The 21,707-nt window shown below is 39.7% G+C and overlaps 3 protein-coding genes across 3 annotated transcripts in view; 2 read left to right on the top strand and 1 right to left on the bottom strand.

The window, feature by feature from the left end:
- Positions 1-281: 281 nt before the first annotated feature.
- On the bottom strand, positions 282-1,199 carry LOC129350268 (protein ripply2-like). The gene is made up of 3 exons (XM_055016264.1): positions 863-1,199; positions 700-770; positions 282-575 (listed from the first exon to the last, which is right to left on the bottom strand). Exons 1-3 carry the CDS (start codon positions 980-982, stop codon positions 410-412), a joined length of 357 nt encoding a protein of 118 aa, XP_054872239.1. The 5' UTR covers positions 983-1,199; the 3' UTR covers positions 282-409.
- Positions 1,200-12,479: 11,280 nt separating this feature from the next.
- LOC111566450 (melanocortin-2 receptor accessory protein 2A) lies at positions 12,480-15,402 on the top strand. The gene is made up of 3 exons (XM_023267038.3): positions 12,480-13,003; positions 13,448-13,547; positions 14,151-15,402. The coding sequence occupies exons 1-3, from the start codon at positions 12,886-12,888 to the stop codon at positions 14,632-14,634; spliced, it is 702 nt and encodes a 233-aa protein (XP_023122806.2). The 5' UTR covers positions 12,480-12,885; the 3' UTR covers positions 14,635-15,402.
- A 4,606-nt stretch (positions 15,403-20,008) lies between these two features.
- The window catches only part of LOC111566434 (beta/gamma crystallin domain-containing protein 1-like), a 31,073-nt gene continuing 29,374 nt past the window's right edge, over positions 20,009-21,707 (top strand). The window contains exon 1 of the mRNA XM_055015765.1: positions 20,009-20,227. Coding sequence (XP_054871740.1) covers positions 20,225-20,227 — 3 coding nt within the window. The 5' untranslated portion in view covers positions 20,009-20,224. The remainder of the gene's footprint in view (positions 20,228-21,707) is intronic.

Genomic DNA, 21,707 nt, shown 5'->3' with positions numbered 1-21,707 from the left:
CTTAGTGGAGGAGTCTACCTTTACCCCGGAGAACCTAATTTCCTCTGGATCAATGAACACTGCCAGAAGCACCAAAGAGCCCAATTTACTGTTTATTTGTGTAATAAATTATTTGATTTTGACTGATTTCTACCCAGTATCACTCCACCTACAGAAACAAAAAAAAACCTGATTATATAAGCAAATGATCCCCAGACAACTGCATTCACTTAATGCATTTTATTTCAATGCTTAACCGAACACAAAAGAGGTAGAAATGTTAAAGAAATAACTTAGGCATTTACATTCTTGTTCGATGTAGAAATGGAAAAGGATCTATTTACATATATTTACAGGAATAAATTAAGAGAAATGTATATATTAGCACACTATTCAGCAAATTGTCTTCAAAGGCTTCAGAGGGTGACATTTAGTTCAGCTCCTTCTCCGCCTCTTCTTCTTCTTCATCAATGCTTTCTTCATCACTGCTGGAGTCTCCATAGGGGCAGATGGTCGCTTGGACCGGATAGTTGCGGAGCAGCATTTCTGCGTCCTGGTACAGATAATCGAAACATCTGGATTTCGGCCAGAACAACCTTCAAATAGCAAAAAAAAAAAAAAATAATAATAAAATAAAAAAGATAGTGAATGACGATATACTTTATTAGAAATAGCCGACATAAGGAATAAAGGTGATTTAAATCGCAAAACTCCACTTACTTCACGGGATGTACGACTTGAGGAGGTTTGGGGATGCTTGCAGTTGAGAGGTTTCCATGCGTAGAGTTAGTCTGAAAGTTAAAACAAAACTATATAGTTAGGCTTTCTGTCCATTAAGCAATAGCATTGTTCAAGTGTAAACAATTTAAGTAATTAAACCCACCACACATGGCGCAGTTTCGCCCTGATTCCCACTCCACGGTCTCCACATATTGGATTGCTGCGTAGAACTGGCTCCAGATAAAACGGGCGTTAATCCACTGTTGGTAGAGTAGGCTTCCATGGCTCCTTGCGCTTTGATCAGCTCTGAGTGTAGTCCTGTGAGGATGTGAGGCTGAAGGCAGGAAGCTCCTATTTATCAAGGCCCTGGCAGCCCCGTGCCAAATTGCGCTTTGACGCGTCCCCAAGTGTTTCCATGCGCCATGGTGTTAAGGTGCGAAGTCACACTGCAGCAAACTCAGACCATATGGCTGCTTTCTTTCTTAATTTCTGAATGTAGAATAAAGTACTGTCACTGAGAATTTGGATCTGTTGAAAACACTTCAGAACAAGCATGATATTTCCCAGATGTAGCATCTATAAGATATAAAACTGCCATTACGCGTAATGTCTCGTGCGTAATGACAAATTTGAGTCAGGAAAAGCAGCGTATTTGTTTAAAAGGCCCATCTGGCAATGCGCAATTTAGTGCAGATTTGAATGTAAAATTGAACACCGGCTGATTTACTCTGCTTAAGTTTTGTTAAACAACAAAAAAAAAACACAGAAAATAAAAATTGAACTCTTGATCCCCTTAACCTTTCTTTATCGCTGTCTGTCCGTGTTGCCATTTGTGTTTGAGGTGTGAACAAACACGTGCCATACTGTCAAAGCCTGCTCAGTGGAAGATGGAGGGAGGCTCGTGTGTGTGTGCGTGCGTGCGTGCGTGTGTGTGTAGGGAGTTCGCCACGCGTCAGCCGTTTTGTGTACACAACAGCAGGATGCGCGCTAATAGTTACACCTCGGCAGATGCAGAGCCTGAATGCATCACATCACATATGGAAAACGTAATGGAGTAACGCAACTTCTGCAGGAGCTCCATTCATTTGCCATTGCAATAAATCCATTCTGTAAGCAGCTGATTTAATTAATCCCTCTCATGCTTCCATAAACGCCTGGATAAGTGAAGTGTTTTCCCCCCAGTGCACCAGCAGATGGAAGTATGGGGCTACACGCTGCGCTGAAATCATGGCAGCAATGTAATATTTGATGCATATCTACACAAAAATGCAATGCAAGTAGCACACTGAGAGTGGAGTTCAGGCACTACCGGGTGTTTTCCTTTGACTTCAATCATTCAGAGCTAATGGCTGCAGTATCACCTGTTAAAAGGTAGCAGGTCTGCTGTGAGGCTTTTAAGGTGAACCATGCATGACCAGCATTAAATTTCGTTGCCCACTAGCTCCACTGACATCACAACGCCTCTCCAGGGAACAAGCAGTGAGAGCCTGGCACTAATAAGGTCCACAAAGACTGCCTCCTCTCTCTCCCTTTCTCTTTTAGCCTCTCTCCCTGCCTCTTTTTCAGATCTGGAGCTAATTGGACACACTATGCTCTGCTGCTGGCTCTTTATGTGTTTTTTGTTTGTTTGTTTGTTTGTTTTTTTTTTGTTGTTTTTTTTTTGGTGCCCTGTACTCTTTTGCAAAGCTATAAAATATAATAAATATATGCACACATTACATACTCGCTGTTCAAATTACACAGGCATGAATGTGATCTTTTGAGTTGACAAAATAAGCAGATTAAAGCGATAGTTACAAAAAAAACCTTTCACCAGCAATGCAGTAAAACTAGGTCAGCACATTCAGAGTCTTTTATGGGTTTGTGGTGTTTTAGCTTTAGTACTGTTCATGACAAAGAAACTCCTTGTATGTATGCAGTGGCAGGTCTTCAAAACACATGCAGTGCATCCTGACAGAATAGTGTAAAGTATGTCAAAAGGGTGAATTAAACAATAACACAAAAGCAGCAGGAACAGTAGATGTGAGGTCCCTGCCAGCTCAGAATGGAAAAAAGAAAATCCCTGAAAAACACATCCCACCACCACACACCAAACAGGCTAAATATCACACACTCGTCACAGAGAGCGCAGATAATCCAAGATAAAGCCATTATCTCTTATTGGCTCAACCCATTAAGCCTAAATAAGTAACAAAGGATGAGATGGAGATAAGGAAACGCATACAAGCTGATTGTATAGAGGAATAGCTGCGTTTCAACATGGAAGAGATGTATTTAATATTTTAGGCAATCAGGCTTTTTCTTCTGCTGAAACTAACCAAAAATCCTGAACCTGTTGACTAAAAGCTCATCATTTGCTATTTACCAAGACCTCCTTTTTTAGATTCCCTGAAATAACCCCATCTATTACTCTCTGGCTTATTATTCGTAGGTCATGCAGCCTCTTTTCTGCCCAAGTCATTTACACTTCTCTTTCACAATGACTCTAGATACTTCTTTCCAAAAGAAATCCTTCTCCATGGCAACAGTCAACCCAAACAACACAATTTTCCAGGAATTCATTCAGAAACTCTTTATAATTTTAGCTTATCAGCATGACTGCACATTACATCATCTTTACAAATGATAGAGGTCGTGTTTTAGTTAAGTCAAGTATAAGTATCACTAATCCTCTAATCATGTTACATCTTCACAGTTCGTCTTCCTTTCTGAGTGATTTTGAGTCATTTCGTGTGAGAGTGTTTGCATGAGTGTATGTGTGCTGGGCTGCTGTTTTTAAACTGTTTTGTGTTTGAGTTAAGAAGCTGTCAAATCAGTGTACTCTGACTCTAATGCCACACTCCAATGGCAGATTTGCTTATTTTTTCAATTTTATTCAATTGGAAAGGAGAAAATGCATCTACAATATGGCTCTAAAAGAAAACCTAGAATTAGTAAAGCCCATAAAGCAGCTATATTCAATATTTTATTAATATCAATACATCAGGATATATGGTTTTGTATTTATTTGAAGAAACTCAGAAGATTCACTTCAAATCTAAGTGTACACTGTTCTCCACATGAATAACTCTGTCTCAAGGCTGTGCCGGCTCAGGGCTGTGCTTTGATTTGTATTAGAACAAGGAATCATATTAAAATCTAACAAAGAAGAAATACAAACCTGTAAAGTCAAAGCAACAATTGTCAGTACTTTTGAAGTTTAATTCAATTTAATTAAACTTCAAAATTAATTAATTAAATAACTAACCAATAGAAATATCTGATTGCCAGCCAAACAGATATTTCTATTACATAAAACAAAAATCATCAAACATTAATCAGTGTCCTTATACTTATATCTTTGCAATTTTCAGATGAGTTATCATCTTTAAACTTCTTCCAGACAAGACATTAATGTTTTCCAAATGACTGGGTGATCCCTGACTATTCCACTAGAGCCACGATGATATTTATGTTTGCGGTTTTTGGATGGATTGCCATGAAATTTCCAACAGATTTTCAGGATCCCCTGAGGATACTGACATTGTTGGTCCCCTAGTGCTACAGGTAGGTCAAAACTTTCATTTAATTTAGTGAACTAATAGATGGATTGGCACATTTTTTTCACAGACGTTAATGTTGTCCAGGTTATGTACAGTATATGCAGTACGTAACGACAGTGCTTTAAATTTTCGAAGGCCCATGGAAGAACTGCAATGAAAATTAGCTGAGAGTAAAAATTCTGTGGTAGCATTAGTTCATTATTTGTCCATGCAAATGACACACTGAATAAAACACATAAATAACTTACCAAGGGGCTTTTCTGTAACAACGCTGCAGATACTTAAAATGTGTATGTGATGTCTAAATTTAGACGCAGTAAACCCATACTATGTGCTTGGCATATAAAACAGTACATATTCTAGTCACACACGATTGGTTGAATGTATTCCAGGACACAGTAACGTTGACCTTTGCCCTGCTTGCTATTGGAAGAATGTTTTCCTTGTTAATCCTGGTTAAACCAAGACAAGATTCCTCCACACGGCACCATAAGCGAAGCAGAGGTTACTAATGGTTCATTTACCGAAGAGGAGATGTCCAGGCTGATGGCAACTTCCTGCTTCCAGCTTGCACATGGAGCTGAACTCATTTTCTTTAGGAACAAAGAGGTGCTTCACCATAAAGAGGCTAAAATTAAAGCTCGAGGCCCTGTGAGGTAAAGTGGCCAAAGAACATTATGATTTACGTTCATGCTTTTGAAAAGGTTCTGTTTCGTAACTGTATTCTGAAGAAAACTGCTCCTGCAACAAAGATCAAAGACCACCAGGGCACAGGGCTTAGAAGCTGTTAACAACAGCCAACCTGACGGAAACATCATGTAGTGTCTATTTATCAGGTGTCCAGTGGCACTTTAATCAAACCTGCTTGGTATTCAAATCCTCAACCTCCTGCAGCTGCAGTTCAATAATCTCACAGTAAAAATAATGATGCATGGTTGCCTCAAGATCTGTACTTGACATTATCTGATGTCATAATGCTCTCCTGAGCATCAGATCACATGTTTATGTGTATTTGTGAGGGTTTCTGTGAGCTCTGAGTTATCTTCTGAGAATGGCTATGCAGAAGGTCAGATTGATCCAGATCCCAGTTTAATTGAAGTCCAGAGTGTTCCCTTGGAAACCATCTGGCGGGTACAAATGTACTGCAAGTAGAACCAGATGGGATTCAGAGAAAAATATAAGAAAAACAGAAAAAATACAATTAATTTAATTCTGGAATAACAAATAAAAACAATCAGTGAGTGCATCAGAGGCTAAGGGGATGCAGCAAGGCAATAAAATTGCAGAGGCTGCTCTGTTTATTGTTAGAGGAATATGGATTTACAATATGGAGCTGATGTTTTAATAATCAAAACAGAATAATATTTCTCACTGTTTTTCCCATCTTTCATTAATTTATTGATTTCTATTGATTTTGTTGGCTTCATTCTGTACTTTCTGTTCTCATTCCATCATCTTCATTTCAGTCCCTGACCCTCAAACACAAAGAAAGAAAAGGCAGAAATCCCCTGACCAGGGGTCAAGATGACAACGTCCTGCCTTTTCCTTCAGCTCTGCACTGGGATTAACTTGTGTGGCTGCACAATATACAGCCAGTTTTTTTTTGATTTATGCTGACAAAAACAGAATTGGAAGGCTCATCCATCAGAGCTGATGCACTGAAATAGAGCACTTGTGTGGGTCAATTTAGATGACAAAGGAGAAAGAGAGAATCTTTAAGGTGGATTTTGCAGTTTGAAAGAAGGCCGAATGAAAAGTGTGAGTTTGAAAGTGAGACTGGAGTGCATGTATATTGTGTGTTTTCAGTAGCCCAGCAGCAGTATATCTGGATCATACTGTTCAGGGAGAAACCAAAGAGCTGCTCTGCAGAGTTTGAAACAGATAACTACATCAGACACGTAAGGGAAATGCAGTTTGGTGCAATAAATGAATGTTTTTCTTTGGTAGAAGGACAAAAGCAAAGTAAAGGAAAGTGTGTTATAGGAGCTAAAGAAAAAGTGCACAACTACTGAGCCTGATCTAGAGAGGACATGACCACACTGCTGGTGAACAAAAGATATGCATTCATCAGGGCAACATCGTAGTAATATGCAGTGCACGTCACAGCAATGCGGACGCAGAACCGATGAATATTTTATATGCATTTAGGAGTCTTCAATGTTTCTGTCCTCAGTTCACAAATGGAAAGAGCAGCCAGAGTGGTGGGTGGGAGTAACTTTAAAGCATAAGCAGTTAGGCATAATGGGTAAATGAAATGAAGGCAAATTAGCAGCAACGGTGGGAAACGTGTAAGCTCACAGCAGCACTGGGCGCACACAGTGTAATAATGAATGAATGTGAATTGGAAAATGAAATGTAGAAATTAGCCTCATAAAGTCTGTCCACATTTTGAAAAACCGTTTCTCTCTTTGCTTCTTCACAGTGTTCAGCCTTTGTACAGAACAGGTATGTGTGATGATCAGTAGAGACAAATCCGAATCAAAACACACCTCCTACCAACAGCACCTGCAGTGGTGAGTCAGAGATGGCAGCACCCACTGGTCAGGGTCATTTACATGCATCAGAGGTCTGCAGCCTCTTAGGAGGAAGGTGCACATCTCACCTTACATCACTTTATACTCTACAGAAAAGGACACATTATACTGAACATCATATGCAGAAGATAGAGGATGAATATCACATGAGTTTTAACACAGACTTTGAACTGAAAATAAAATTAAATTATCTCCACAACTAGCCGGTATTGACCTTAGATGAATAAAAGTGCAGCATTTAAAGAGTTTCAATAACTAACTTGCTCCAGGCTGTAAAAATGAAGAGAGTTGAAGCTCACTGAGGTTACATTCACAAAGATTGATTTTAATATGCAGCCAGTCACCCAATAATAATAATAAAAAAGCATGTTGAAAGTGAAAAGCAATTTTTCCACCACAGTACTTTTCATGGTTGGCTAGAAAATTGTCCCTAATATGAAGTGGAAAAAAATATGCTTCATGTAACAAAAACTTGAAAAAAGTACAACTGTGGCAAAAAAATAACTTTACAAGAGAGAGGCAATACTGTTTAGACACAATTCTAAAACAACAATCTATCAAATGAACATTTGCACACAATGTGATAGGAATCTACTGGAGTGATAAACCTGCAGAGAGCTAATTCCTGGACTGGCTGGATTGGCGGGTCTACAATACCTGCACAACAGCACCAAGAAAAAAAAAGTTTCAGATGGAGAGCCAGTTCTGTTTCAGTCGTATATTGAGATTCTACAGTGGTCAGCCACTGCTCTCAGATGCTATTCCACTGATGCTCCATCAACACAAACCTCTTTCCAAAGCCAGGAGCTGCTTGATACTGATATGCCAGTCTTGGCTGGCTGTCACACTGTCATATCAGTATGCAAATTTAATACCAATGGTGTAATTTCAAGACAAGCACCATTATAAATTATACTGAACAAATATAATAACGCAGCATGTACTGGATGAATAAATTCTATCCATTCCTCTTAGCACTGGGGATAAAGAGTGGGTCCATCACATAGCATGTAATGAAACAAAGTCATGAAACAACCAAGTATGCTTACATGTGGAATGAGCTTGGTGAAGATGGATATTTTTGGGCAACTTGACATGACCAGAAACATCAAACTAAAGGTGTTTGAAATGATTTCCTAGATGACAAATGATGTGGGCATTCAAGTTCCAGGCTACAGCAATAATTTATGGAGCATTATTATGCAATAGATCATTGAGAACCTAACCAACCATATATATCATTTGTTATTTACAAGCAAAGTTTATAATGAGGTTGCAAATACCTACCACTGTGACCTTGCAGTAGTTCGCTATTTGCTTAGACGGCTCTGGCCCTGTGTTATGGATGAAGTAGACAGGCTGGTGGGTGGGAGACCTTAGCTTAGGTGAGCTCTAAAAAAAGATGATAGAATTTTTGCAGCATTTACAGCGATATATAACATTATTTTGCAATCAGATGTTTCAAAAGCATGCAACCAGGTAACAGAAAACACAAAAGCAACAGTTCTTACCAGCAGTTTCCTTCATTTCAAGTGCCTTTGCCTCCATTGTATTGTCACTGAAGATGAAATTGGCATAATTGTATTGACCACAGTACTTGCATTGAAATTCTTCCACTTGCATTACATTTGCATACTGAAGTGACAGTATGTTTGGTAGAAATAGTCATGAAGAATTTCCTTGCTAGCATATCCGCTGAAATTTTCTAAGGTATCGTAAAACAATTGAGAAGCAGAAAATGTGCAGTGTCAGAGATTATTGCTCACTAAGCAGAGAGCAGAAACAAACCAAGCTGACCTTTAAAGCAAATAACTGAGGCCATGAAGTGCATTCACTTAAATACCATTCTTTATCCTGTCCAACATGTGTCATAGGCCCACCCACAACCATGTGGTTCTGTCCTTACGTCAAGAACTACATGTAATGCTTACATGAAAACCACATCCAGTACTCATTCTGTTGTGATCTGAACATTGTGGCCTTGCAATGTCTCATAAACAGATGAAATGATGTACATAGGGCTTATAAAACAAGCTGTAACAGGCGGTTCAAATGATGAGTTATATATTTATAAAAATGCACATTAAACATCTATGAAAACATGGTTAAGTGGTCTAAATGGTCATAGAATTCATTATATTTTACCCACTAACCCTAAAAGATTGTGGCTTGAGTTCGACATGCGTTTAAATGAATGCTAATGTGGTTGTTAGAACTGCTGGGTGTGTAAATAGGTAATTGTTTGCGAAGCAGCTTATCATATAAAGGTGAAGATATGATAATGGTGTGTCCATGTTTACGCACCTGGCCAGTTACTGCAGGTTTAAGCTGATTAACTGCTGTTTTCACACATTCGTGCTAATAACCTGATGTTAGTCAGCTAATGGCAAAGGGCTAATGTTAACCTTCCCATCTACCACAGCGTTTAGGTATGTGAGCTGCCGAGTCAGGGCATTTTCCTGCAAACACATGGCTATTTTTATAGTGAATTACCAGGTGATCTGGGCGCCATTTGTCCTCTGTTATCTAAATCCAGCACTGCAGGCAAGTGGATGACCAGCCGTCAATTTGAAGTTGTTGATATGATTATTTTAACCAATTTAAACAACATAAAACTGATTATCATTACTGATTATAACTTACATTAATCAGCTGACTTTACATTTTAAATATGTTCGCAGTGTTAGTTTTGTGTGCATGTAGTTCATATTAACAACCTTTACCTGCTTGTGCAAAAGTGTATCCTACAAAAGGGGAGAACAGAGTAAAAAAAGTTCCTCTAAAAGAATCATCTGTGGCCACATATTGATGTCCTAAGTTGTTATTTAATTACAGCTGTGGGAAGCCAAACCAGTTATTATGCCACTGTCTAAATCATAATGCAATATTTTCAGATAAATAGATTTTTGAGGTTTGCTGTTGCTCTGTTAAAAATGTACCTTTGTACTGAGAGCATGAAACTAATAAACTAAACAAAACTGCAAAATTAAATCACTTGAACTTGACATTTGAGCTTCTGTTTCAATATAATAATAGTGAAAGTCCGTGAATAAATCGACTTTGTCAACGTCATCCACCAGCTCATCATTGTATTATCTTCAGGAAAGTCAGGTGAATAGTTCAGTGGAACTGACTGGACAAGCTGTTGGAGCCATAAGATATCAGATGAGATGTTATAGTGGATTAGTGAAAGGATTCACCACTGCTGCTGCAGATACACACAGTACTGCAGGTGTGGTGATGCTACACATTTAGAATGTTGATCAGGATGTTTTAGTATTTTCCCATCTCAAGTCTGGTATTACAAAGACCTAAAGTAACTTACTAATTAGGTTCTGTTAAGACAAAATCTGTTTACATACAAATAATAATACATAATCTATACAATAAAAGTCTTGTTGTGGACATTTTTGCATATGATAAAACCAAATCTACAAAATTGGATGTGAAATCAAGATTTCTTGCTTCCATATCCAACACTATCTCCTCCATTGCAGATGATAAATACAGAAGGGTCCCAGAGGAGAGAAGCTGCACAATTCAGGATTGCATTTGGCACATATTAGCTGTGTTGGTGATGTAATGAGCTATCACTCCTCATTGACAAGTACTTGAACCGTTTCAGTGTCAGCAGCCGCACTTCTTTTGATCAAAAACCCTTCTAACTTTCTGTGTGATAACAGCAGTGTAACATCTTACCATGACCACTGTGGCAGAGGAAGAACAAAGCAACTGCCCAGAGGATAGCAGACCAAAGCAAACCCTGTGTGAAAGCTTTTTGTTGAAAAATGCATTATTGATCTGCAGATGAATATGAGACAAAATGCTGACAAAATGCAAGCTTTGGTGTAGCTTTAGCGCACATTCACGCTTTTAGTAAAATGAACGCAGTAAATAAACTGAGTAAATGTGCCATCTAGTCATGATATTTGGTGTTTTATATGATTACTGGGTGATAATTGTGATCCATCGTGTGGCAGATTTTTGTTTCTATTGTGAAGCTCTGGGTCTCAAAGAGAATAGCAGCTGTAGCGTAGAATTCACCTCAACACCTTATTACAGATTTACAGAAAGTGTCACTATTATTTCTGTAAGTTGATTTGTGCAAGTCTCCTCATTAGCAGAACAGCACATAGAATAGACAGAGTTGATGGTGCATTCTGGAGACAAAATGTAACACCTGTGGTAATTATACTAGGGTGTGTGTGTACCCCATACGATTCAAAACTGTGAGTAATTCAGTCAAAAGAAAGAATTAAGGTGTTAACTCAACAGGTATTTTTAGACAACACACATCTTCACAAGTGTCACCAGATGGCATCATCATTTTGAGTCTGAATGCAATAAGTAAAGCCGCCTCCAGCATTTCAATTAATTTGCCTTGTGCAAAGTTTATACTCTAATGGAATATGCTGTTACTTGTAGAAATAGACTTTTTCTAGCTGCCAAGGAACCATCTTCCCAGTGCAGTATCCCTAAAGAATGATATGTCGTGATTTACATCCAATACTGAGTGGCAGTTATAGATTCAGTGGTGTTCATGTTGCAGCAAATTGCTAAACTAGAATTTCCATGACGTGGCCAGTTAATTTCATTGCGCGAATGTAGAAGTGAAGTAGATAAAGTCCCTTTGCTGAAGAGGTACTTCACGAATTAAAGTAATGCACGACTCCTAATGAAGCCTGTTGCTCATGATCAAAAGGATGAAAAAAGGGCATGTAATGATGTGCTGTTTAAGAGTTTTTAAAAACCATTTCCTGCCTCCAGCAGAAGCGTCCCCACATTTTTAAATTATCCTTGGCACAAGTAATTTTAAAATCATTAGTCATGCTTGCTTTGTTTACATCCTTTCACAAAAAACCCACACTCTATTAAAAAATTGCATGAGGTCAGGCCATTTAAATAAGCACTTTATCATCGGGGGACTTGGTGGATGATGAATTATGATTATGCTTCACTTCAGAATTTTCCTGAAACTTTTCCACTGAACTCAACTTTGAAGTCATCATCAGTGGGTTGAAGAAGACTTTGAATCAGACTCATTAACACTTGAAAATTATATGCTCTTGAGTAATTACCAAATGATGAATAACAGAACAAATTAGGACTAAACTGATAGCGAAACAATTGGCTCCACAAATCGCTGTTGGAATCATGGTAATGATGGGTTCCTGAGGTTGGTGGGTTCACACACTGACCACTAATGAGTAGCTCCATAAACTCCAGCTTTTGTCTACTGAAATAAACACTGTGTTGCATTACTGTAGAACGTGCATAGTTTATAGAGTTATTATTTAGCTGTGACTTGGTGGTTTGGTTCAGGAAAAGTTTTGCAGTTCCCACTTTATAATGTGTCGTACTCCTTTCAAACAGAATAATCAACAAGTCTCACTGGTTTGTGCTTGAGTAAAACCTGGAAACGTTTATCCAAGTTCACCAAAATATGTATTTTTCTCACACATTTTTGATTGTATTGTGAGTAAACATGTAAAATATGCATTCACAATATAGTTTTGTAAGATACAGGGTGCATGCCACATACCCAAAACACATCCTCCACATTTTCTCATATGCTACCTCAAATTTCTTAATAAATTCCTATATTGTGAAGGCATCTCGAGCTGCATATCCAGCAGCCTGCATTTGAAACACCTCACAGTGGAGTGGAGCCAGCCAGCATCAGTGCAGTGTGTAATCTCTCCATCCCCGGGAGTGAGTGAGCCACCAGTGCAGAGGCAGTTGGATAAGGGGTGATGCGCACTGAGGAGCTCACCAAAAAGGCTGCTGCTTCCCTGACATGAGGATGGACAGTGTTCCTGCGTAACGCTGAAGCAGCGACAGATTCCCATCCTCAGCTCTTCACCACACTTTGGGGGCGCTTTTGTTATGAAATTATAGGACGAGAAACAACATCGAAGTTCGAGGATTCCCCCTGTTTGCATTTTACAGGCGGTGAATTGTGTTTCTCAGCGAGGTTTCCTGGAGACTGGAGAGGGGGGCGTTTATGCAAACTTACTTTGTGGATACAGTGACGTGCTGTTTATGTGGCGTCCTTCTTGGATTGATCTCGGCTGTCTTGTGTTGTTAAGGTGCGTTTAAATCGATTTGAAATGTCCGATTCCCACAACCGGAGCCAAGCCAGCGCGCGTCGCAGTGACTACGTGTGGCAGTATGAATACTACGACGACGAGGAACCTGTTTCTTTTGAGGGACTCAAAGCGCACAGATGTAAGAATGACTCCATTACTTTGAGCATTTTTCCTCATTTTTCTTTCACTGTCTTTCCACTTTGTGCAGTTTATGTGCGTGCGTACGAGCCATCCAGTGCACTTTTTCAAAAATCATGCTGCATTATCTCCTCACTCCTTGCATTATCTTTATTGCTCCAGCTGACAGGTGACATTCGTTTCCTGGTTTCCAATAAATCCAGGAGCAGGATTCCATGCAGCCCCATAGTTGGTATTTTAATGATTAAGACACTTAATGAGACTGGATTGCCAAACCAAACGAATCCAGTTCCTCAAAAACAATGTAAATGCTTAGTGTAAGTGACTAATGGAGGATTTTGCCCTCAGAGTGAGGTCTCCTGAGGAGGCTGGGAAGAGCAGAGTGATGAGATTAATCGCTTAAACTGATGTACTAATGAGAGTCTTTCCCCCTCTGACCTTCCAGACTCCATCGTCATCGGCTTCTGGGTCGGACTCGCAGTGTTTGTCATTTTCATGTTCTTCGTCCTCACGCTGCTCACAAAGACAGGAGCTCCCCATCAAGAGTGAGTATAAATGGATTTACACCATCAGCAGGCTGCAGCCAGTGTTTCCTCTCTTTCATCCAGAGCTTCAAGGAAATTTAACTCCTCTCATGTGAGAGCTGTCTGAGGATGGACTCAAATGGACAGCAAAGAGAGAAACAGGGCTGTAATGAGGTTCAGGGATGCTTTTGGTATTCTGACAGCCAATGAAGTTGTCAAACATTGTAATTAGGGCTGCATGGGCATTCTGTTTCTGTGAAAAGATGAATTGGGAGCTGCAGCTGCACACTGGTGAAGGCTGACTTCCATTTCCAGTGCAGACTGGCAGAGAAACCTGGTGGGAAATCACCTAAGGTCAGAAGTGAAGCCAAGGTTAAGCCTGGAATAGAGAGATTATTGGCTGGGTGTATATATGTCGCCCTCCCTCGGCCCCTTTGTTTTGCCATAAAAGGCTGCTGAGATCACAGACATAAAAAGCGGGGAAAAGAAATCTTCAGTCATTTCATGTATTGAGCTGCAGCGACATTATGTGCAAAAATGACAAATAAAAGCCTCTCAAAATTTTCAAAGCCTTTTCCGACTGCCAGATCTCACTCCGGACCGTTTTCTTTGTTTCCTCAACAGAAACCAGGACTCTGCTGAAAAGCACCATCGACCGGGGAGCTGTCTGGTAGACATCGACGGTCATCAGGATGAAAACGACAAGGCCTTCTCTCGTCCGCTGCTGGCGGGATCTCGCTCATATTTTAATTTCTTCATCAATGAGGACGATCAGGGTCAGGCGAAGCAAAAAACTGAAGACAAGCGAGCTGGAAAGCACAATGGAGCCCGAGCTCAGCAGGGGAACGGCGACCGGCCCAGAGGCATCAGCTCATCAGGAGTGGACGAGATGGAGGAGGACATTGAGGAAGCTGGAGGACCCCAGCATCTCAATGGGTTAATAGGAGAGGGTAAGATAGACAGAGAGTGTGCCTTCCTGCCTCACTTCAACATCCCAAACTTTGTGAGCCTGGATCACAACTCCACGCTTGGAGAGGATGATCTGCTGTACGAGCCGTCGGTCATCCTGGAGCGCCAGTCTCGTGATTCTCACTGTGACGTCCACTAAGGACATTCCTGCAAAAAGGCTTGGATGAAGTGGTATTGTACAATCATTTGCTTTCCATTCAGAGGGCCAGCTGTGACCAGACCGTGGGAAATAGACTCATCTGCTACACACCTTTTTAATTGTATTTTTAACAAGCATACGGTCAGCTCAACAAGCAAGAAGGTACAAAGCAAAGGCCACAATCCCATATTCAGTGCAACTCAGAGTTTAAAGATGAGAGCCCCTCCTGTGTATGTAAAGGCCTCAGTAACAATATGTTATTTTGAGTACTGGGCTCCTCAATTGGATGAGGTTGTGCCGTTCTGAACTAGATCATTCCCCATGTGAGCAGAGAAAAATGAAAAAGCAGTGGGGTTGCCAGGGAGAGATGCCATGTTCAGTTTATTCTACCGTTATTGCCGTCCTGTTGTTTTCGTGGAACTCTGGACGTCATCTCTGCCAGTTGGTCCACCAGCGAGGTACCAAGCATTGAATGAAATGCTTTTTTTTTTTTCTAAAATGATATGCTTTCTCTTAGAAACGGTGAAGTGTACGTTAATTGTGTAATTAGTAGCACAAAATCAAACATATCGTTGCTCTTTAAGGGTAGGAAACCTGAGACATGAAGTGACGATATCGTATGATACTTTTGTAGTCCTGTTAAATTTACAGATGCTGAATGTTGATTACCCAAATAAAGCCAAAATGGTTTTTGAAATCAACCAAACATTGGTGTGGTGTAGCATTTCTTAACACATTGTTGTTATAATGATATCTAATGAGATCACAGTTAGATTTACAGTTCCTGGAGGTAGTAAACTAGAATTAAAACCTGCACTTTAGCGAAACAAATGACTACATGGGCAGTGACAACTTTACCATATTGGCAGCTCCATTCAACTAAATAGAGCGTTTTAGTGTCTTTTGAGTCTTTTTTTATTTATTTATTTATTTTTTTTACATTTTATGGCCCCCAGTTTAACAGTTTTAGAGTTTTACATTCCTCATGAACCAACTGAAAATCACACTATATGTTTCCTGCAAGGATCACACAGCTAAAATTAGCATCTAGCTTAAGACCACAGTGGAGCATTTTGCAACTCAGGAGACAGTAATTGCCTCAGGAGATGGTGGAGATCAAAACTGAGCTAAAAGTAAAGCCTGAACTTGCATACGACATCAAATGACAAAGTGTTGTTGTTTACAGATTGCTGCCATGGCAACAAGTACCAAAAAAACCCATCAATAGATACAGGCTCCTTGTTTGTAATATCCTCAGTGTTTGGGGAGATTTGACAGAAGAGAATAAAAACACAATTGCTGCCCTGCTGCCTGTCTTTATTCACGCAGAACAATCCTCCCCAGTCACAACAAATTAAAATTGTTTCGAGCAACATCAGTTGATGATTATGCAAAGGAACATTGCTAGTTAGAATTGTCAGTTATCAGTAGATGGATGAGCAACATATATTTGTCTGATTGAAGGATGTGCTGGGAATGAATGAGAGTCAATCAACTTTAACGCAACACTGACTCTGCCAAATGACTCTTTTGGATTTTTACAAACAGCCTATTAATTCTGTTTTGGGATGTTCGGGGGAGAATAAATGTAAAAATGAAGGCCTCTGACCTCTGCTGGCATTTCTTATGTTCATTGATATGCAGACAGTCTGGACCAGACTGAGTAAATGTGTTTTGTTACCCACAACAATTGACTCCATTACATTTTTTTTCCTGCACTAAACTCACTAGAAAAAAAACACCTTCTTTAATTACTCTACCACATTCTTAGATAAACAGCAATAATTGTTTTCTGTTTATAAAACCGCCATGACACCTGTCACAGGTACCAGTGCTAGAAATTAATGAGAAACGTAACACAGCAATGAAAAATCTATGTACATTTAATTTTTCCCAATTTTCCTCAGTGCAAAATGTACAGCGTAACATCCCTGCAATCATGTCTTTGTTACTGAGCTGGGAAAAGTGGATTCAATGTTAATCATTAAACTGCCACTTTACCAGAGCAGCTGAGTGATACTCTGAAGTGTCGTTCAGTCCTACCAGTGAAGATTTTTAAAGAAAAGAATAAAAGAACTGCTTGGTAGAGTTTCGAGCGCGCCCAGGGTGCTCTTTAAAAAAGGCAGCAAAGTTCAGAACGTCAAGAGCTGCGTAGGTATTAAAGCAGGTTAATGTTTGAAGTTATATAATGCAAACATGCCAAAGGTTCATCGTGATGAAACAGAATTTCTGCCAATCAAACAACCTGACAGACGTGTGTGACTTCAGAGGCGACATGGACTACAGAAGGAATACATTAATTGCTGTCCTTTCCCCATCTGTGAATGGCAGAACTTCAAACTAAAATCATTTACACATCATTGGCGGTGGTTGCTGTGGTGATGTAAGATTAAGTGACTTGGCAGCGAGGGGGAGAGAGAGAGAGAGAGCAGCAGTGAATCGCCTTCTTATTTATCTTCTGACTCAGGGGGTGTTTACAGCCAAATTGTGTCCGGTGTGAAATCACAAACACAAAGAGGCTGGTAGGGAATTTTAAATGGAAAATGTTAATGCAAATCTTATTGTGTCTCATTCTTTTTGGGATACAGTGCATTCTCACCCGCTCCTTCCAGCTAATTTGACTTACATGCAGACATGACTTTAATTCGACTCCTCATGCCTCGGCTGTTTAGCTTGGAATAATCTCGACTCCTGAGGGCGGCCTCCGTGGATGCAGTGAACGTCTGCAACCAGTGAGTGGGGCAGTGGAGTCATAACAACTCCACGCAGCAGTCTAGCGTTGGCTTTTCCTTCTAAGGCGGGCTGTCTAGGCATTGTGGCTGACAGTTGGTGGGTTGCGATGACTGCACAAACAAATGAGCAGCGATGGAAGGGTGACTATGAGGGGACGGGTGAGGCGGGAAGGAGAGCAAATGCTGGTATTTTGTTGACTCAGATAATTCTTTGGGATTTGGTGGGTGTCAAGAAGAAATGCCAGTGAAATGCTAATTATATATTTGCACGCAGGAGAACAAGACGCACAACATGTTTTATGGCATCCGTAATATCACCATGTGAAAAGGGACAACGTTGCACAATATCTACAAGGCAACTTTTCAAGCGACTGAAGAAGAAATGTCCCGATGATGAATGCCTCCTCTGTAGTTTTAATGGTCTGACTGTATTAAATATCAGTGAGCTTTGATTATGAATTAACTGTTCATTGTGCCCTCAAATGCCAAGTATATGAGTCAGGCAAATTTAATTAACATCATTCAAAAATGAGAAGCTGTTTAAGAACCAACTATTGATTATTGGCTAAAAACATACCAACCAACATGAGTACTGACTCTGCTATAATAAAAAAACTAAGCCTTACAAACAAGATCCAGACTCACTTCATCTCTGTCTTGTTTTGCAAACAGTGAGGGACATTTAGGCCATTTATGTCATTCTTTTGTACCCAAAAAAAATCATTTAAGATAGCCTATTGTGCATCTTTGAATCTCAAGGTTAAATGTATATACTGTATATACTGTCACCTTTGTAAGGGGAAAAAAAAGAAAAGAAGGATACTCAGAAAGAACACTGAGATTCTCAAAATATAGTAGTACAACACAAAAGACCGGAGAATAAAATGCCACATCCAAGTAAGGGAAAGAACAAGTGGAATAAAAGAAAAATAGAGGGTAAAACCATAAACCCAAGGCTAAAAATGATTGCACTAGTAGTAAGAGTAAATACAGAAATAAGTAAATAAAGGGTAAAAGAGAACAAAATGAACAATAAAATAAAAAGCAATTAGATGATACAAATAGATGACAAAACAATAATAAAAACAGACATATAAACTATGTCCCATGCATCATAGCTCATTTCTATGAAAGCTATCAATGATCACATTTCATGTTGCCAGAGTCTTTTGTCATATTTATAATAAAGGGTAGCCACCATAAATAACAATTCTAAGTTGGGTGGCTATAAAAAGCAAACCTGTGCATACATCACAAAATGTTTCTGAACCACAAAAACTGTTTAAAAACTGCATAAAGAGCCGTTCACATGAGCATAATAACAAAAATGTAATCTAATTAGAACTTTCTAACTGAACATTGTGTATCTGACCTCAAGAAACCTCAGATCTCCTCCCAGTCAAGGAAAATCTGGGTTGGCTATAAAGAGTGACTAACTCTTTCTGTCCCCTGGATAGCAACAAAGCAGCTGCCTTCCTGCAGTGAAGCTGCTCGCTTACAGCAACCAAAACAGGCAACCTGTAGTGAGCAGCTGCCGGGTGAGCATGTCTGTAACTGTAGCAGAGCTGGACTCAAAACAATTCACTGTGAAACTCATCCTTGGATGAACCAATGCCTGAAAAAGTGTCTGCCTTGTTTTTACCATACTTTCTACAGTTGGTCTGATTTCTCAGTGGCAGAATGTGTGACTCATCCCTCAAGGATTTGCATTGTCAGTGTATAACAAGCTCTTGAGGTAATCCTTACAATCCAGGTCAATCAGTGGAAGGGAGAGACACTGAGAGGTACATTTTATTTAAGTGCTCTTAAAATGCTGCTGTAATGATACCTTTTCAATTAGCTAAAAACCCGTACAACTGGAATTCCCCTCATTGTGTTGTAAAGTGCGATAAGTGCCATCATTTTCATACATTGTTTTCAAACATAAGTGAGCCGACCAATGTAGCTCAAGCTACCTGTTAACTTGAAAACGCATAAAATCTGACAGTCAGAAGTCACATTCCTGAGCTGGCGCCACAGGGGTGAAAACCCTGCCAGATATTCACCTTATGGGTTCCCCATTGGGTTTACTATTAGTAAAAGAAAGAATTCCAAGGTGTAAATTTTTCATAGGGTGGAGAATGAGACAGGTTTCAGTTTCTGTGGCTCATCAATAAGTCATGAGAGAGAGACAAACAGAGGGGAGGAATTTATTTGCATGTATTTGGGAATGCGGTGCATGCCACTGGTGTGTTCTGTGTCAGTACTGTTTGCTGTATGCAAATGTAGCATGTCAGATCAGCACTTAGCACTGGTTTTAAAGGCGGGGTCTGCAGAGAAGGCCCCCAGAAAGAAAGAAGAAAGTAGTGCTACTAAAGACATCATCATCCACAATTAGATCAATCCATCAAAAAAAAAAAAAAAAAAATAGACTGAGTGTTCTGTTACAGGGAAGTCTGTAGACTCCAGTGCATCTATGTCAAGCTAAAAAGTCTTTACATGTTCTGTCCTTTTGCAATGACACAGTTGCACAACAATCCGCCATAGCTGACTGCTGTGTCAGGTGCTCAAAGCCTCGGGGTGTGTTACCTCGCCCGGGCAGATTCCACCTGTACCTCTTCCCTCCTTACTATTGAAAAAAATAAAACTTCCAAAGCTTCATTCACAATGACACCCAACTGGGAGAGTTAGCAGTGGTGCTTTCTCATTTGAAATATTAATTAGGCGGTGTGGTGCACACTGTCCTGCTCTGCCTCTGAGGAGGGACAGGTTACCTCACAGGAGCGCCACTGAAAGGCTTCATTCTCTTCACGGCTTTTTGCAGCAGGACTGCTTTTGGCCGATGTTTTCCTCTGACAGCCAAGAGCAACACTATAATCATGGTAAGCTCACACTCTTTGTTTCTGCTGACGTGCTTGTGAAGAAGTGCAGTCGGGGCTTGTAGAGTTTTCGGGTCGATAAACTGGACTGTCTGGATAACTGTAAAGCTTTCAGACCCCTGTTTATAGCAGTTTTATGGGGAGAGAGTCTGTGTAGAAACTAGACTTTCATGAGAATTAGTCAAAAAGTGAAAGTCTGTCCTTGTCGGTGCTTTATTTTATGTCTAGGCTACACTTCCAAACAATATGGGGAATAGTATGAGAATGATCCATGTTAAACAGACTAAAAAAGATCAGTTATGTAAAGAAAAATGTGCATTATTTTTGAAACCAATTACAAAAGCTCCTCCCATAGAGGTAGAGTGAATTGTGCATTAAATTGAAAGGTAAGAAAAACAGGCCTTAATTAAAACATATGCCAGTTCATAAGTTGGCGTCTAGTCCGTTTATCTTATTCTAAAAGTCAAAAGGATTACCTTTTACACAGACAGAAGGAGTTTAAGGGTTAAGTTCTTTGACTAAGCTGCATGGAAACACTGACTGGAGCTGCTCGCTAAATGAAACAAGGGCACAAAGATTTAGGAAAACCAAAAAACTGAATTCAACAGGCTCTGAAACCCACACAACTGATGCGTCATTTCCCTTGGAAAACTTTGTTTGGGCACTGCCTCCTGCTGCCTTCAAGTGTCCGAAAAACTGTTGGAATTTTGATAGCCCACATCCCGTAAGAATGTGTTTCAGCGCGTATTTCAGTTATTGTCGCTTTTCTAAACCAGAATCTTTGCATCTTAATGTCAAACACATGTTTAGTCAACTTATGTGATACATAACAGGGAAAAAAAGAATAATTTATGGAAGAGTACTGGCAGTGTGAAGGGAATGTTTGTCCTCCACTGGCTGCTCCCATTGATTAAAACATGACTTCAAATAAAACAGCCTCACGATGGCACTCACATGAGTAAATTTACACTCAGTCATCCCCAAGTCTCGCACATGTCTCACATGTTTGACAATCAGGTGATACTTTGTTAGTTGTCGTGCAAAGTGTTGCGTCAACATTCGGCCATCCCACAAACATCACTGTTTTTGGGTGTTAGTATTTAGAGTTGTTACATAAACGACTTCCAGTGTTCTTTGTGTTTGAGTCATTAAATGGAAATGAGTTTAATTTGTTTAATGAACTGGGTATGTCAGCCTTGTTCTTTGTTCTCCTGCTGCAGTGCAGTAAAGCTCTGACTGTGCTGTCAGATTTCTAGAGTAGAATAACAAACAGGCTGCCTTAATATATGTAAAAAAGACACTGATACATTCAGTATGAATAAAAACAGTCCATACCATAGGAATTTAGACAGCATGCTTCAGCACACTGAGCTCAATGCTAAACAATGTATACAACATTAAAGTGTCAAGTCTCAGCTTTATTTTGGGTTTATATCAATAGAGGCACAGCATTCAAATTAAAAGACTCAAAAACAAATAATTG

The sequence above is a fragment of the Amphiprion ocellaris genome, chromosome 12, assembly GCF_022539595.1.
Source record: "Amphiprion ocellaris isolate individual 3 ecotype Okinawa chromosome 12, ASM2253959v1, whole genome shotgun sequence".
Classification (NCBI taxonomy): domain Eukaryota; kingdom Metazoa; phylum Chordata; class Actinopteri; family Pomacentridae; genus Amphiprion; species Amphiprion ocellaris.
The sequence above is the reverse complement of the archived record's forward strand: the minus strand, read 5'-3'. Positions and strand labels throughout refer to the sequence as shown.